Source organism: Balaenoptera borealis (genome assembly GCF_965194805.1).
Source record: "Balaenoptera borealis genome assembly, chromosome: 5".
Taxonomy (NCBI): domain Eukaryota; kingdom Metazoa; phylum Chordata; class Mammalia; order Artiodactyla; family Balaenopteridae; genus Balaenoptera; species Balaenoptera borealis.
The window spans coordinates 126,104,834-126,121,420 of NC_138862.1; the positions used below are offsets into that span (position 1 = coordinate 126,104,834).

The window sequence follows — 16,587 nt, forward strand, 5'->3', positions numbered from 1 at the left end:
AGGGGGAAGAGCCCACATGGCTGCCAGTTCTGTGGTTTGGGCACTAGAAGGGCCCTGGTGCCATCCCTTGCCATCATTATGAACAGTTCTGCATTTTGCTGACAAATAGGGAAGCCTCTAGGGTTGTAGAGGGTGTGGGACTGCTTTCCCAACACTAACTGTGGCTCATTGCCCCCTGCTGGACTGGAGCGGGACCCTGGGCATGCACCCTGGACAAGGCATGGACAGAGAAACAGAGAGGACAGAGGAGTCAAATGATACCTTTGAGGGACAATCAGAAATCAGGATCCTGGATGGGGCCCAGCCAAGGCAGCAGACACGATTCTTGGGGTGAGAGCAATATTCAAGTCTGGAAGGGAGCTGACACCCCAGAAAGAGGGACAGAAGTCTGCATGGGGTAAAATAAAGCAAACTGGAGACTAGGAAGAATTGGTTGTTGGAAGCACGGGAGAGGGAGGTGGTGGGAGGGTGGACAAAGCTGGGGCTCTGCTATTATGGTTTGAAGGATGTTTCCTCCTCAGTTGCTTCTTCCTGCCTCAGCCTAGACCATGCCCTGAAGTACCCGGTGCTCCCTGGCTCTCATTTTGATCTACTTTTCACTTGTCCCCCAATGAATAAGGTGAATATTACTTATTTGCCTTCCACTCTGCATTAGAACCCCCAGGATCCCTGCCTTTAGGGATTTACAGCCTGCTAGGCTAGAAAAGTGCGGGGACTCAACCATATAGACAGAGTGTCACCTTGAAGAGGTCAGAGGAGGGAACACTGACTTCCAGGTGGGCCACCAGGAGGAGCTCTGTGGGAGGGTTGGTCTGGAAGAGATTCTAGCTCTAGGAAGTGGCAATAAACAGAGATCCCAGAAGCAGAAAGACTCAGAAGACACGTCAGAGCATGGCAGGTGGTCCCAGCTTGGTGAGGAGATGGAGCACACGTAGGGAACAGAGAGGGCAGTCAGGAGACAATTAGGAGAGGTAGAATGAGGCCAGAATCTCCAAAGTTCTGACGCCAGATGAAGGACTTGACCTAGCACATAAATGCCAATGGAGAACAAATTACCGAAGACTTTATCACTAGCTTGGCATAAAGGCCCAGGTTTTATACAGTGCTTGGTACATAGTAAACACTCAATAGTTTATCACATTCATCTGAGTGATTGAACCCAAACTTTAACAAGTTAATCTGCTCAGCATATTGAGAAAAGATTGGATTGGGGCCAAATTGGTGATGGGGAGGTGATTCCAGAGTTTCTCTCACCTTACCAAGTGTGGACGCCCACATTGGGGGAAGGGGTGGGACTGTCCAGTCCACATCAACTGCCCCTCCCTGGGAACAGCATTGTACACTCGTGTGAGCCCCAGTGACCATGTCTGTGCCACAGGACCCCATCCAGGCTGGGACCGTGACACTGCCCTGTCCCCTGTCCACCCTGAGATCTCATGTTCAGCTCTTCCTTTATCCTGTGTGATGGCCTGGTGGCCTTCTGATCATTCCATGCTCCTTCACTGCTTTGCCTTTGGTGGGGTGGGGAACTAAGATAACCAGAGCTTCCTTCTCTTGTTTGCATTTTCCCTAATTGATACAAGAAAGTAATGAAATCCTATAGTAGGGCAGGTCTCGTTCGTGATGGAAGGTGACCTTATGCAGAGAACATTGGACACACTCAGAGGCTAATTATATTGAGGGGACATGAGAAAGGATGGAGAGGTGTCATAGCTAACTGACAGGTTTTGGTCATGGGTGACTGGAAACACAGATGAGGGGTACGGGCAGCCAGAAGCAGGTATGGGAGGGGATGAATTTTGTTTTGGACACACGGAAAAGTTAGAGGTTCTGGAGAACCTCTTATGGGCCAGGCACTATTCTGAGTACCCTACATGGTCAACAGCAATTATCTTCATGACAATCTGAGGAGGTATGTGTAATTATGTCCATTTTCTGTATGGGTCACTGAGGCTCAGAGTGGTTAATTAACTGATAACTGCAGGGCTATTCACCAAATATTTCTGGCTCTCTAACTTTGGGACACAGAGTCAGATTGTATTTTCTAACTTGTGAACTTGGGTGGGGTTGTTGGAAGTGACATGTGCCCATTTGAGGCCAAGTGACCTTCCAGAGACTTCTTTTTCTCTGCTACAGTGATTGACTGTATTCCAGGTAGTGACTCCTCCATTGACTTGAGTTCTGGATTGAGGGACAAAGATGAGGCAGAGCAGAGCCCCCAGTAGGCATGGATTGGGCATGTATAGGAACATGAAATAAACCTTCATTGTTTTAAGCTACTGAGATTTGGGGGTTGTTTGTTAATGCGCCTCACCTGGCCTCTGCTGACTGATACACTCAAGGTCATGCCGTTAGGAAGTGCTTGTTGATTTTGAATCCACGTCTGTCTGGCTTGTTATCAAGCCAGTGTGTGGCCACCCATGGACCTGTAGGGGCCCATAAGCAAGATCAGGACTAGAACAATAGATTTGGGTGTCATCTCTACACATGGGTTAGGGAGTGGAGAGGAAGAGATAGGGTGTTAGTCTGTGGACTTTGGCATGAGGCTCATCTCTCTCCCTCATGTTCTTTCTATCCCGAGGGTTTGTTGTTGGCTCCACAAGCCTGCTAAGTAGGACATCACTGCTGTCTGCCGGGTCTGGTGGTTCAGAGACGTTGGCTTGAGCTTGTCAACAGCTGCACACTCACAACATTGCTAAAAACTTCATAAACTCTGAAGCCTGGAAATAGCCCAAGTGGTTTGAGGTTTTGCTCACTTGTAAATGTTTGAGTATTGTGTCCACAAATTGCAAATTGAGTAACTCAATTTTGAGGCACAGCTGTTATTTGGAAAAGACCCATCTAATGCAAACTCCTTGTAAAATGATTGTGCTTCATTTTTGTCAAGTATCAGAAAACCATTAAACTGCCAAGCCATATGGCAAATGCCCACTTGAAGCAGACTGCGACAGCACACCATAATGAATCTGTCTTGGGGGGAAGGAGATAAGACAGAGTCTGGCTTTTGTGATCTGCAGAAAAGCAGATTCATTGCTGCACATTTCAGCCTTCTAGAGTCCTGAGTAAGGATTTTTCCTCCCAAGAAAAATTCATATAAAAAATTAAGTGATGGTAGAATTATTTTTTCTTAGATGTATTTTCCCTTTCAAACAATATCTATTTGAGTTTCTGCATATAAAATAGGTTTAACTGGGGCAATAGGAACTTTTAAAAGTTTATACACTTTTCATTCCTTTATATCCAAATTCAATAAACATTCATTAGGTATCAGTATATCAGTTTGAATTAGGTTTAGCTCCATATAACAGAAAATAGAAAATAATAGTGGCTTAGCAGATTATTTCTCTCCCCAGTAAAAAAAAAAACCTGGAGGTCGGCAGTCCAGGTCCTCAGGGTCCTGGCTTTCTCTTGGCTTATTCTCTGCCAGACCTAGAGTTGATCCTCATCCTCAGGGTCCAACCTAGCTGCCATACCCCAGCCATCACATTCTAGACAGGAGGAGGGGAGAAGAGGAGAAAGGCATGCCTTTCCCTTTTAAAAAGAGTTCCTGGAAGTCCCACCCAACACTTCTATTCACAGATCACTGGCCAGGCCTTAGTCACATGGCCTCACCCTGCTGCAAAGGAGACTGGGAATGTAGCAGCATGCCCAGCCAGGAGAGTGGATGCTGGGAGCTCACCAGCAGACTCTGCCCTACCTGGTGTCCTCGATATCCGTTCTTCCTGAAAGATTGGGAGGAAGGGGCCAGATTTCATTTATCCCTGTAACTCCAAGGCGCTAGCACAATAGCTGGCATGTTATCTGCTACTTTGCACTCCTCATAGCAGACCCCAGGCCACCTCTTCTCACCTTCTACCTCCTCTTATATCTTCTTTGTTTAAAGTTGGCAAGTTGGTTGCGATTTGGGGCATGTCTCTTCTTCATTTTCAGATGTTTTTCCTACCTGAATGACAACCTATTCATTCCTCTGTTTCTCAATATCAACTCTTAACTCAATTCCGGGGATAAGTGATGCTTTGAGTTGATTGTTATGGTTGGAGCTAGACAGAAACCACAGCAGTGGTATGTGGGAGTGGCCTTTTTTGGGAGCATTCTTCTCTGGTGACAACTCAAGCTGGTCTGACTGAGCTGCCTGTTGGTGGGGGATGCTGACGTGTTCCTAACGCCTGCCAGGTTTTGATCAGTGGGTGACTACAAAATGGTAGGCTCTTTTTCAAACAAGGTGAATAGGTATATGGAAGCAGATGTGGGGATAATGAATTCTGTTTTCAGTATAGTGAAAGAGGAAGGAGCTAATATTTCTGGAGAACCCCCTATGGGCCAGGTACTGTGCTAAGTGGGTCAACTCCGATAACCCTCAAGACAGCCCTAGAAGGTGTGTGTAATTATCTCCATTTTCCATGTGACTGAGGCTCGGAGAAATCGATTAGACTCTTTACCAGAACGCAAGCACCAACCCTTCCCTTCTAGGCGTGTTGAAAGAATCAGCGCCAGTGTGTATAAGGTTTTCTGCCCGGTGCCTAGCCCGTCACTCAATAAACCCAGTAGCTGTTACTCAGTTCCTCCCTCCTATGACAGTCGAAATCAGTCCCAACTCCTGAGTGTGGAATTGCAAGAGAGCTCGTTCCATTCCTTGGGATCCTCCAAATCTTTTGAAAGTTCTCAAAACTGAAGAGCCAAGCTGCCTGCTTTCCTGCGAGTCTCATGATTAGGACGAGTGCTTAATTCGCATGTTTGTTTCCTCCAAGGGGTGGCTGGCAGAGGATCCTCACACGACAGAGGAGGCTGGCTCTGCTTTTGTTCTTAGCAGCACTGTGTGCCCATAGCAACAGCGAGTGAATCCAGCAAAGTTGAAAAGAAAAAGTGCCCGGAGTTTGCGTGAAGGTTGATTGCCCTGGAGAAGTTGATACTCTTGCGCAGATGGAAATGATCTCCCCGGGTCCTGAAAAATGTGCTCGTCAACCCCACAAATCCAAACCGTGCCTCTTGTTTTCTTTAAGACAAGGAGTCCGGTCAAGAGGTCTATGTAATGAAAGATGTTTGTAGAATCCATTTCCATTCTGCCCAAAGCCATCTGCTTTATGTCTATAATAAACAGGGATGTTTTCGGCCAGGTCTTTCCCAGGCCAGGTCCCATTAGAGGCACTCACCACAAGGAAAGGTAAACCACCTCCCAGTTGATGAGCATTAGCACATTACGTCCGCAGTGATGGCACTTAACCTTCCCGGCTCGCCTTTCCTTTCTGTGTCTCTGCAACGGCCTGTGACAAATGTGCCGAGGGGCACACACTTAGCTGGAATTTAGTACGCATGGGGCACTGGCCAGCATCACATTACCCGGTGACTGAGGAGAAATGTAGGCAGCAGGAAAGGCCATCCTCTGGGAAGCTGGGGACCGCCTGACCTTTGCCAGGCAGAGGGGTCCCCGGGGTAGCCATCCCGGGGCTTGCTTCCTGACACACCATCCTGGGGGCACTTGAGAGCTCTTAAAATCCTTCAGAGGTTCCTCATGGCCTATAGGATGAAATCTAGACTCTGCCTTGGGGGACTGCGTGATCCTTGCACCCTCTGCACCCCCATCTTGGGCCACCTGCACGTCAGCTTACACCACACACAGCCACATCTATGTGCTGTTAGTCCATCGCCCACCTTAAGTGGTGGTTTCTGAACCTTTGCAATGCTGGTCCCTGTGCCCGACACACCTTTCCATATCCTCCTTATCGGCTCAATCCCTGTGCCTTTCCTGCCGCAGGCTGAAGGTCACTTCGGAGCGCCTGCCCCAAATAGGTGAGTGTATGAGTTCCCTATGGCTGCTGTAACAAATCGCCACAAAGTACTGGCTTAAAACAACACAATTTTATTTTCTTATGATTCTGGAGGTCAGGAGTCTGAAATCAAGGTGTCAACAGGGCTGCCCTCCTCCTGGAGGCTCTAGGGGAGAATCTGTTTCCTTGCTGATTCCTCTCGCCCTGCTGGGTCCTGGCCCTCCCTCCATCTTCAAAGCCAGCAGCAGAGCCTCTTCCTGCCTTCTGATCACTGCTTTGTCCCTTATGTCTTCCTCTATGTGACCCTCCTGCTCCCTCTTATTAGTACCCTAATCATGTTAAAATTGGCCCACCTGGATAATCCAGGATAACCTCTGCATTTCTGATCCTTAATTTAATCGCATCGTCAAAGTCCCTTCACCTGGCAAAGCCACAGCTGATGACCTCCAGGGTGGAGGAATGACCTTGGTGTCAGTGTGCAGGAGGCTGGTATATCCCTATTGATGGGCTCCTGGCATCGAAGATGGCACAACAAGGCAGGAATATGTTGTTTGCTTTCAGTCTGAGTCGGGTGGAGTGGGGTCTTGGGGAGGGCCCTTAGGTGCCCCTGGGAAGCTGGAAAGGTCAGCTTATATCCCTGGAAGGCCCAATCCATTGACTGCTTGGGACAGAAACAAAGAGCGGAGGTCGCCGTCTGAAAAGGAGGATGCTTGGTCAGGGAGAGTCCCTCATTCTCTCGTTCATGCCACACACATTCCTGAGTACCTGTGTGCCAGGCACCCTGCAGGAGTTGAGGGGCCTAGATGAAGACGGAACCTCCCTGGAGGAGTTCACCTTCTACTTGGGGAAGAGCTATGCGGAAACAAGGCAGTGACAGGTCTGTGGTCCATGAAAGAAGAAAGTGATAAAGTAACAGGTACAGTTAGCATGGTGGGGGTGGGGGGGAGGCGTCGGCCTCCAGGGAGAACACCTTGAAGGCAGGAGCGAGGAGGGCGTTCCTTTCAGGTGGTCGGAAGAGCATTTGCACAAGCAGGAGAAAGGAACTGCGTGTTGTATTTGAGGAGCTGGATGAAACGCTGTCGGGATGACTGTGAAGTGGGAGGCGGTAAACTGGAGAGGGGGCGGGGTCTGGAGGTGGAATCTGTTTGCCTCGCCTCCAGTTTAATGATAAGTTCCAAGAAGACCGTATGCCACCTTCTCAACTTGTTAAATCCCTCAGCTGCAATTGCTGCTCACTCGGAGGACCTCTATTAAAAGCTATTGGTGAGAAGCCTTTCCCAGTAGCAAAAGTCCTCCACGCTTGCTTCATCTCGCTAGATACTATGACATGATAGGGCAGACGAGTCACTTTCATGGCATGCATCCACCTTTGAGACGCGCTCGAATCAGAGCCTGGTGTATTTTCTGCTGAACCCCCGGAGGGAGTCCATTTCAGCCCTATCATTGTACTTCTCTGGGTTTGGGCTTGGGAGGGTGTTTAGTTGAAGCACGTTGGCGTAAACAGACGACGCAGGTGCACTGACCTCGTTCCTGAGCCTGGGAATGTGCACCCACCGCGACCTCCAGCCTGAGGTGCGGCTCAGACAGAGTCAGTCGCTGTCAGAGCAGCGTGGCTCAGTGTGGCCACGCAAGGAAAGAAAAGACAGACAGACACTTCCTATATATCATTTGTTCTTCTTCCCATCGTCGCACTGCATCGCATTGATGCCGCCATTCAAACTAATGTTCTAATTTACAGTTTCTGGGAACTTTGGAGAAAATGGATCAAAACCCCAGGTTACCTGAGATGCTGCAGTTACATGTTTTAAGGGCTCTAAAAAAAATGATATTTTGTCAGAACGAAGTAGAATTTTGAAAGACTTCCTAACAGTTGTAAAAAACAGCCAGCGTCTTCAGATACACTCATTTCAAGGCTGCTCTTGTGAGTAGCTCAGCACACTCTGCAAATACTATCTCATTAAAGATCTGCCCTCCCCAGGAAGAAGCCAGGGCCAGCAGCTGTCACGCAGGCTGCTTTCTTCTCACGCAGCAGGGGGTGTCCCTGCTAACTCAGGAAGTGGGAAGAAACCACAGCCCACCTATGTTGAGAGTTTTTTATCCTCACACCACCATAGCTCAGAACGCTGCCAGAACAACTTCTCTATGTACCCAAGGAGGTGCTTAAGCCTTCCCAGTACCAGGAGGCAGGTCCACTCCCAGCTAGCCAGTGCCCTTTCAGTCTCCACCCAGCCCTCCTCTGGGCCCACCCTCTTGTCTCCTTACCCTGTAGCTTTCAGCACCTGGGTGAGGTTAAAGTAAAGCAGAAAACAGCCTGGGCTCCAGGACAGGCTGGCTGACAAGGCTCTCCTGCCACTGAGGCACTGCCTCCTGGAATGTTCATGAAGAGCTTCACCGGAGTTAGGCCTCGGTTTGACTCCTAGTTCTACCTCTTTCTGGCTGTGTGACCTAGGGCAAATGATAGTCCCCTCTGAGCCTGTTTCCTCATATGCAAGATGAGGATAATATTACTTACACTTATAGGGTTGTTGTGAGGATAAATGAACTATGTATGGAGAGTGTCTGTACCTGACCCTCTCAAAAATGCTTAGGCCCCAGATAAAGACAATGAGTGAAATCAGAAAAGACCTGTAGATTAGATTATAGTCCTGTAGCAATGTTAATTTTCTGATTTTAGTCGTTGTTCTGCAGTTATATAAGAAAATGTCTTTGCTCTTAGAAAACACATACTGAAGTATTTAAAGAGGTATTATGTCTACAACTTATTCGCAAACATTTCAGAAAAAAATTATAGGTATTAACAGATATGTGTGTGTATATGGAGAGGGAGAATGAATGTAGCAAGTGTGGTAAAATGTTAACATTTGGGGACTCTGTGTAAAGGGTATATAAGAATTCTTTGTACAAATTTTGCAACTTTTTTTGTAAGTCTGAAATTATTTTAAAACAAGTTTTTAAAAAGTTCCACTCTGCTCTGAGGCCTGTGACTTCTATTTGGACTATCAGAGATGACATTTTGGGCATCTTATATATGCCTTTTGACCCTAAGGTGATCCATCAGAGCACAGGGAGGATGTGGAGGTTATGGGCAAAACACGGTCTTTGGGTCAGGCTGCCTGGGTTCCAGTCCTGGCCTTGCAGCTTCTAAGGTCCCTGAGCTGTATAAGTAACTACTCAGGATTAAGTTGAAAGCATTTGGTAAGATAAGAGCTGTACCTTGGCATGGTGCTTGGCACAGTTCCTGGCCCATGGTGAACCTCCTGTAAATGTTGTTATTGTTATTCTTGCCTCCTCAGTCATCTTACAAGTGAGAAGTAATGGCCTGCGTGTGGCTTAGAGACACTGATCTTGACACTTGTCTTGGTGCCAACTCCCTGACGTGTGTTTTTGTCCCAATGAAGGCAGGGTGGCTGCTGCAACGGGTGTGAATGTGCCTGACAAGATGAAGAGCCGAATCCCCGTGGTGCTCCTGGCCTGTGGCTCCTTCAACCCCATCACCAACATGCACCTGCGCTTGTTTGAGGTGGCCAGAGACCACCTTCACCAAACAGGTCAGTCACGGGGCCCAGGTCCAATGGAAGAACTGGTGGGTTGGGCCTCTTGGGGCTTTGCTGGCTGCTGTCATCATCCCCATTATTAAAACTGTCCAATTTATTCATTCACAGCATAACTGGTGACATACATTTCCTCCATCATACTCAGAGGGCTAACACCCCTTAGCCATGTGACATGTGTACAAGTCATATCGCTGGCCATAGAGCTGAAATGCTTCTCAGGATCCGCTACCCCCCTGTCCACTTCACGTTGACTGTTAATGCTAAAAAGACAACTGGGCACGTTATAGAACCTGTGTCTCAATCAGGGCATCCTTCCTGGGGCTCCAGGAAGCATTTACCCACACAGCCAGATGAATAGGTAGCATGTACCTCTGAGAACTCCTGCTACTCTTCAGTGGGTAAGCAAACATTCTATAATGGGGATTTTGACACGTTCTCCTTTGAAAGAATAGATCTTAGACAATTGCAAATTAACAGACTTGTATATAGGGCATTTCTAATACAGATGGCATGGCTTTGCCAGAAATATTTAATCAGCTGGAAATATTTAATCTGGAAATGTTCCATCTCCTTGACTTTCCATTTCATTATTAAGAGAGTAAAATGGCATTTGTAATCTGCATGATTATTTCTAAAGAATATAAGTCATTTATTTGTTGATGTCAGATACATATGAAAGTTTTATTCATTATGTATTTATGTATATCTTATGTATTCATATATGTATTTTGTATTTTTGCATTGCTCAAAAATGTTTGTCTTTTAAGGGCATTGTTTTTAAATCAAAATCAATTTCTATTTACTTTTAACATAGAAAAAAATATTTGAATAACATGTAAATCATTTCTTCAAAGAAATTACTTACAAATATTAATTTATTTTAAAGAAATGTCTTTGTTTACAAAACATTTTTTAATTTTTCAAAAAGTGAAGTATTTATTTTTAGTAAATAAATAGCTCTGACATAGGAATAAAAAATCCAAACAGTTAACTTAAAACTGGTCAGTGAGCATTAGTAAGCCATATACCAAAGAAGAAATATAAATGGACAGTAAACTTGAGAAAAGCTGCTCAACATCACTAATAATCAATGAAAATGCAAATAAAAACATAAATACCACAAGGTAATAAGCACCATGAGGGCAGCTACTGTGACTGCTTGAACACCACAGAATTGCCGTCTGTCATGAGGCTTATAGCTGGTGCTCAATAAATATCCGTTGTGGTAGTAAATAGTTCTAGCCTATGAGATAGGCAAAGATAAAAGATTGTCAAAATTCAGTGCTGGCAGGATAGGGAGGGAAACAAACACTCATGTATTGGTAGTGATGGGAAATGATAAAACATTTTTGGAGGGCAACTTGGTTTTCCATAGGAAAAAAGAATTGAAGTCTATATACACATCCATAATGAGGAGAAAAAATCAATCAATGGAAGTCGAACCAGAACTGATGCAGATGTTAGAATTAGCAGACTAGGACATTAAAGATTACAATAGTTATGTGACATATGTTCAAAAATTAAGTAGAGACATGGAAAATATTAAAAGAACTCAAATATCTAGGGATGAAAACTACAGTATGTGAGATGAAAAATAAACTGGATAGGATTAACAACAGATTAGACACTGCAGAAGAAAAGGTTAGTGAACTTGAAGCTATAACAGTCTATCCAAACTGAAACAATCCAAAATGAAACATAAAGAGAAAACAGAATTTTTAAAAATAAAGAAAAGAATATTGGTGAGATGTGAGATAATTTACATCATCTTAATATACTTGTAACTGAACTCCTAGAAGGAAAAAAAACAAAGAACAGAAAAAATATTTGAAGAAGTAATCACTGAAGTGTTTTCAAATTTGATGAAAACAGATTTAATCAAGTAGCTCAACAAACCCCACGCACAAGAGACATGAAGAAAACAACACCAAGGTATATGATAATAAAATTTCTCAAAACCAATAATAAAGAGAGAATCTTAAAGGCAGCTACAGAAGAACAAATAAAGAAGACAGCAGATTTCTTGTTTCTGAGTTCAGCAAAAGGGAATTCAGTGGTACAGATCTTTAAAGTATTGAAAGAAAAAAACCTGTCAATCTAGGATTCTATATCTGGCAAAAATATCTTTCAAAAACAAAGGCAAAGTAAAGACATTTGCAGTTCTACAAAAGCTGAATGATTTCACCACCAGCAAACCTGCACCACAAGAAATACCAAAGTCCTTTAGGCAGAAGGAAGATGATACCAAATGGAAAAATGTATCTACACAAAGGAATACAGAGCATTGATAACCACATGGGCAATTATACATGTTTTTTTTATTATTTAAATTTCTTTAAAAGATAATTGACCATTTAAACAAAAATAACAATATATTGTGGGGTTTATAACATATGTAGATGTAAAATATATGACAGCAGTATCAAAAAGACTGGGAGGGGAGAAATAGAATACTACTGTAAGGTTTTTATGCTATACATGAAGTGTTATAATATCACTTAAAGGTAGACAGTGATAAGTTAAAGATATATATTATAAAGCCTAATGCAACCACTAAAATAAAAAAGCAAACAGTTATAACTCATAAACTTTCAATGGAGATAAAATAGAATGAGAATATACTCAGTTAATCTAAGAAGGAAGAAAAAGGGGAACAGGGGACCAAAGAATAGATGGGACAAATAGAAAGCAAATAACAAAATGATAGACTTAAACCTAATCATATCAGTAATCACACTTTAAATATAAATAGTCTAACAACTTCTGCTAAAAGGCAGGCATTGTCAGATTGGATAAAATAAGAAGGACCCAACTACAATTATTTGATGCCTACAAGAAACATACCAAATATAAAGACACAATTAGGTTCAAAGTAAATGAATAGACAACTATCCCATGCAAACACTAATTAAAAGAAAGCTGAAATAGCTCTAGTGTCAGAGAAAGGAGATTTCAGAGGTAAGAATATTAACAGGAATAAAGGAAGTCATTTCATAATTATAAAGATGTCAATTCTTTGAGAGGAAGTAATAATTCTAAACCTTTTTAAAATGTAATAATAGAATATCAAAATACATAAGAATAAAAATGTATAGAACAGCAAGGAGAGATAGACAAATCCACAATTACAGTCTGATATTTTAAGTCTCTTCTCACTAATTGATAGAATAAATATGCAGAAAATTATTAAGGATATAGAAGACTTGAACAACACTATCAACCAATTCAACTTAGTTGACTTTCATAGAACACTTACCAAACATCAACAGAATACACTTTCCTTTCAAGGGCACAGAGAACATTTACCAAGATAGACTATATTCTGGGCCATAAAAGAAGCTTCAATAAATGTATAAGGCTTGAAATCCTACAAAATGTGTGACCACAATGGAATTACATGAGAAATCAATAATAGAAGGATTTCTGGAAGATTCCCCAAATATCAAAATGGAATAACACACTTCTAAAAAACCCATGTGTCACAAAGGAAATCAAGATGGAAATGAGAAAATATTTTGAACTGAATGAAAATTAAAGTCAAATATATCAAAAATTTGGGGATGTCACTAAAGCAATACTTAGAGGGAATTGTAGCACTAACTAAACACTGTATTAGAAAAAAAAGATTTTAAATCAACGACTTCAGCTCCTATCTTAAGAAATTAGGAATAGAGGAACAAATGAAACACAAAATAAGCATAAGAAAGGAAATAATGAAGAACAGAGCAGACATCAATTAAAGAGAAAACAGAAACACTTTACAGAAAATCAGTTGAACCAATAGTTGTTTCTTTGAGAAAATCAATAAAAGTTATAAACCTCTAGCCATACTAACAGGAAGATAAAGAGGAAAGACATAAATTACTATTACCAGGAATGAGAGAGGTGACATAACTATAGATTTTGAACACTTATATAGAAAATATAAGGAAATATTATAAACAACTTTATGCCTACAAATTTGATCATTTTAAAAATTGGAATAGACAAATCCCTCAAAAGACATGCTACCAAACCTCATTCAAAAATAGATTTTTTTTTAAATGAGAAGAAACAAGTAACATAAATAGCTTTATACCAACAAAAGAGGTTTAATTTGTGGTTTAAAAAACATCCCACAAAGGTTTCTGGGAAGATGGCAGAGTAGGAAGCCACAGGAATCTGTCTCCCCACCTAAACAATAATTGCACCAGCAGAATCTGTCTGATGTAACCATTTTGGAATACTGAAGTCTGTTGAAGATGGACTACGTCCAGGGGGAGACATGGACAGATAAAGTGCAGTTAAGTTTAGTCAACTTCAGCTCTTAGCCCAGTAAGAGCTACCCCTCCCCCACCCCCAGCCACATGGCAGGCAGCTGTGCCCATGTTCCTGGAACAGCCTGCACACAGCTTGTGGGAGCCAGTGTGGGGAAAAGGGCCTCTGTCTTCCAAATATTGGGGATCTGTGCTCTGATCTCTGGTTACTGCCTCTGATCACTGATGTACAGACAAAGGTGGCCAGCCATTGTTGCATTTCCTCTCATTGTTGCAAGCCCCTTCCTCTCTGGCTGAAGTAACTTCTAGGGGATTTAAACAATCAGCACGCTTTCCCCTCCCCTCCTTTTTCTCTTTTTCCCCTTTTGGGAGCCAGACATTAAAGACTAGCACATTCAAAATTAACTGCATATATGGGAAAAATTAGAAAGTGACCACACATGCCTAGGGAAAGTCTGAAAAAAGACTGAGAAGACTTTAACTTTATACTTTGGGCTGATCCTCAGCACACAGACAGCCTACAACCATCAAAAAACAATAAATAATAACAACAACCAAAAATATCAAACCCTGGGGAAGGAGAATAATCTGATTTCCAGAGTTACCACATCATTAGAGTCAAATGTTGTTTTCAACCAAAAAAAATCAGAAGGCATATAAAGAAACAGGAATGTATGGCCCATTCAAAGGAAAATAAATAAATAAACAAAAATCACCCTTGGAAAAGACCTGATGGCAGATCTACTAGACAAAGACTTTAAAACAGCTGTCTTAAAGATACTCAAATAACTAAAGGAAGATGTGGAGAAAGTCAAGAAACCATCTATGAACGAAATGGAAATATCAGTAAAGGGATAGAAAACCTAAAAAGAAACTAAAAAGGAATTCTGGAGATGAAAGATATAAGAATGGAAATGAAAAGTTCACTAGAGAGATTCAAAGGTATATTCGAGCAGGCAGAAAAAAAGAATTAGCAAACATGAAGATAGGACAATGGAAATTATCAAGTCTGAGGAACAGAAAGAAAAAAGATTAAAGAAAAGTGAACAGAGCCTAAGAAACCTATGGGACACCATAAGGTGGACATTATGACAGTCCAAGAAGGAAAAGAGAAAGAAAGGGGCGGAGAGAATATTTGAAGAAATAATGGCTGAAACTTCCCAAATTTGATGAAAGATATAAATACAAACATCCAAGAAGCCCAACCAACTTCAAGTAAGATGAACTCAAAGAGATCCACACTAAGACACATTGTAATCAAACTTTCAAAACCCGAAGACAAAGAGAATTCTTGAAAGCAGCAAGGGAAGCAAATCATCATGTACAAGGGATCCTCAATAAGATTTTCAGCAGATTTCTCATCAGAATCTTTGGAGGCCAGAAAGCAGTGGACTGATATATTCAAAGGGCTGGAAAAAAGCTGTCAACTAAGAATCCCATATCTGGGGAATTCCCCAGTGATCCAGCGGTTAGGACTCTGCTCTTTCACTGCCAAGGATGCAGGTTCAATCCCTGGTCAGGGGACCAAGATCCCACAAGCTGTGCAGCATGGCCAAAAAAAAAAAAAAAGGAATCCCATATCTGGCAAAACTATCCTTCAAAAGTGAGAGGAAAATTAAGACATTCCTGGATAAAAAAAAGCTGAGGGAATTTGTTATCTCAGGAGTTCTGCAGGTGAAATGAAGGGACCCAAGATGGTAACTCAAATTTGTATGGAGAAATAAAGATCTCAATAAAGGTAAATACATGGGAAATTGTAAAAGCTAGTAACAATGGTTTGTAACTGTACTTTTTATTTTCTACACAATTTAAGAGATTAATACACTTAAAGAAAAAAAACTTAGTCTAAAATAAGCTAGTATTATTGTAACTTTGGTTTGTAACTTCAAGTCTGGCTTTCTACATAATTTAAGAGATTAATTCATTTAAAAGAATTACTAGTTTGGGGCACACAATGTATGAAGATGTAATTTTGTGACATCAGCAACCAAAAGGTGTGGGGACAGAGCGTTAAAAGAGCAGAGATTTTGTATGTCATTGAAGTTAAGCAGGTATAAATTCAAATTAGAGTGTTATAACTTTTGGATGTTAAATGTAATCCATGGTAACCAGAAATAAAATAGCTATAGAATACACAAGAGAAAATGAGAAAGGAATTTAAACATTTCACTACTAAAAAATCAACTAAAAGACAGTAATGCAGGAAATGAGGGACAAAAATCTATAAGGCATATGGAAAACAAAGAGCACTATGACAGAAGTAAGTCCCTCCTTATCAGTAATTACCGTAACTGTAAATGTATTAAACTCTCCAATCAGAAGATGAGGAACAAAATAAGGATGTCCATTCTTATCACTTCTATTCAACATTGTACTGGAGGTTCTAGCCAAAACAATAGGCAAGAAAAAGAAAAAGTCATCCAGATTGGAATAGGAAAAAAAAATGTTTGTAGATGACATAATCATCTATGGAGAAAATACATAGAAATCTACAAAAAAGCTCCTAGAAGTCATAGGTGAGTTTAGTAATGTTGCTAGATATGAGATCAATACATAAAAATCATTGCATTTCTATATACAAGCAGCAAAGAATCATAAATTAAAATTTTAAAATAATACCATTTACAATAGCATAAAAAAAGAAATAGGGATAAATCTGGCAAAAGTGTGCAGGATCCATATGCTAAAAACTACAAAACATTGTTGAGATAAATTTAATACAACCTAGTTAAAATGGAGAGATATGCCTTGTTTTGTGGGTTGGAAGACTCAACAGTGTTAAGATTTCAGTTCTCTCCAAATTTACCTATAGGTTCAATTCAATCCCAATAAGCTTTTTGGTAAAAATTGATAAGCTAATTCTAAAATTCATATGGAAATGCAGATGACCCAGGATAGCCAAAGTAATTTTGAAAAAAAAGGAACGAAGTTGGAAGATTGACACTATCTGATTTCAAGACTAATTATAAAGTTACAGTACTTGTTACAGTGTGGTATTGGTGTGAAAATAGT

General features: G+C 41.8%; 1 protein-coding gene across 3 annotated transcripts in view; it reads left to right on the top strand.

Moving 5' to 3' along the window:
* The window catches only part of NMNAT3 (nicotinamide nucleotide adenylyltransferase 3), a 115,125-nt gene that overhangs the window by 40,999 nt on the left and 57,539 nt on the right, over window positions 1-16,587 (top strand). For 2 of the 3 annotated variants that reach the window (XM_082392402.1, XM_082392404.1), the window contains exon 2: window positions 9,164-9,313. In XM_082392402.1, coding sequence (XP_082248528.1) covers window positions 9,205-9,313 — 109 coding nt within the window. In that variant the 5' untranslated portion in view covers window positions 9,164-9,204. The remainder of the gene's footprint in view (window positions 1-9,163; window positions 9,314-16,587) is intronic. The other variant, XM_082392403.1, reaches the window with a different exon arrangement.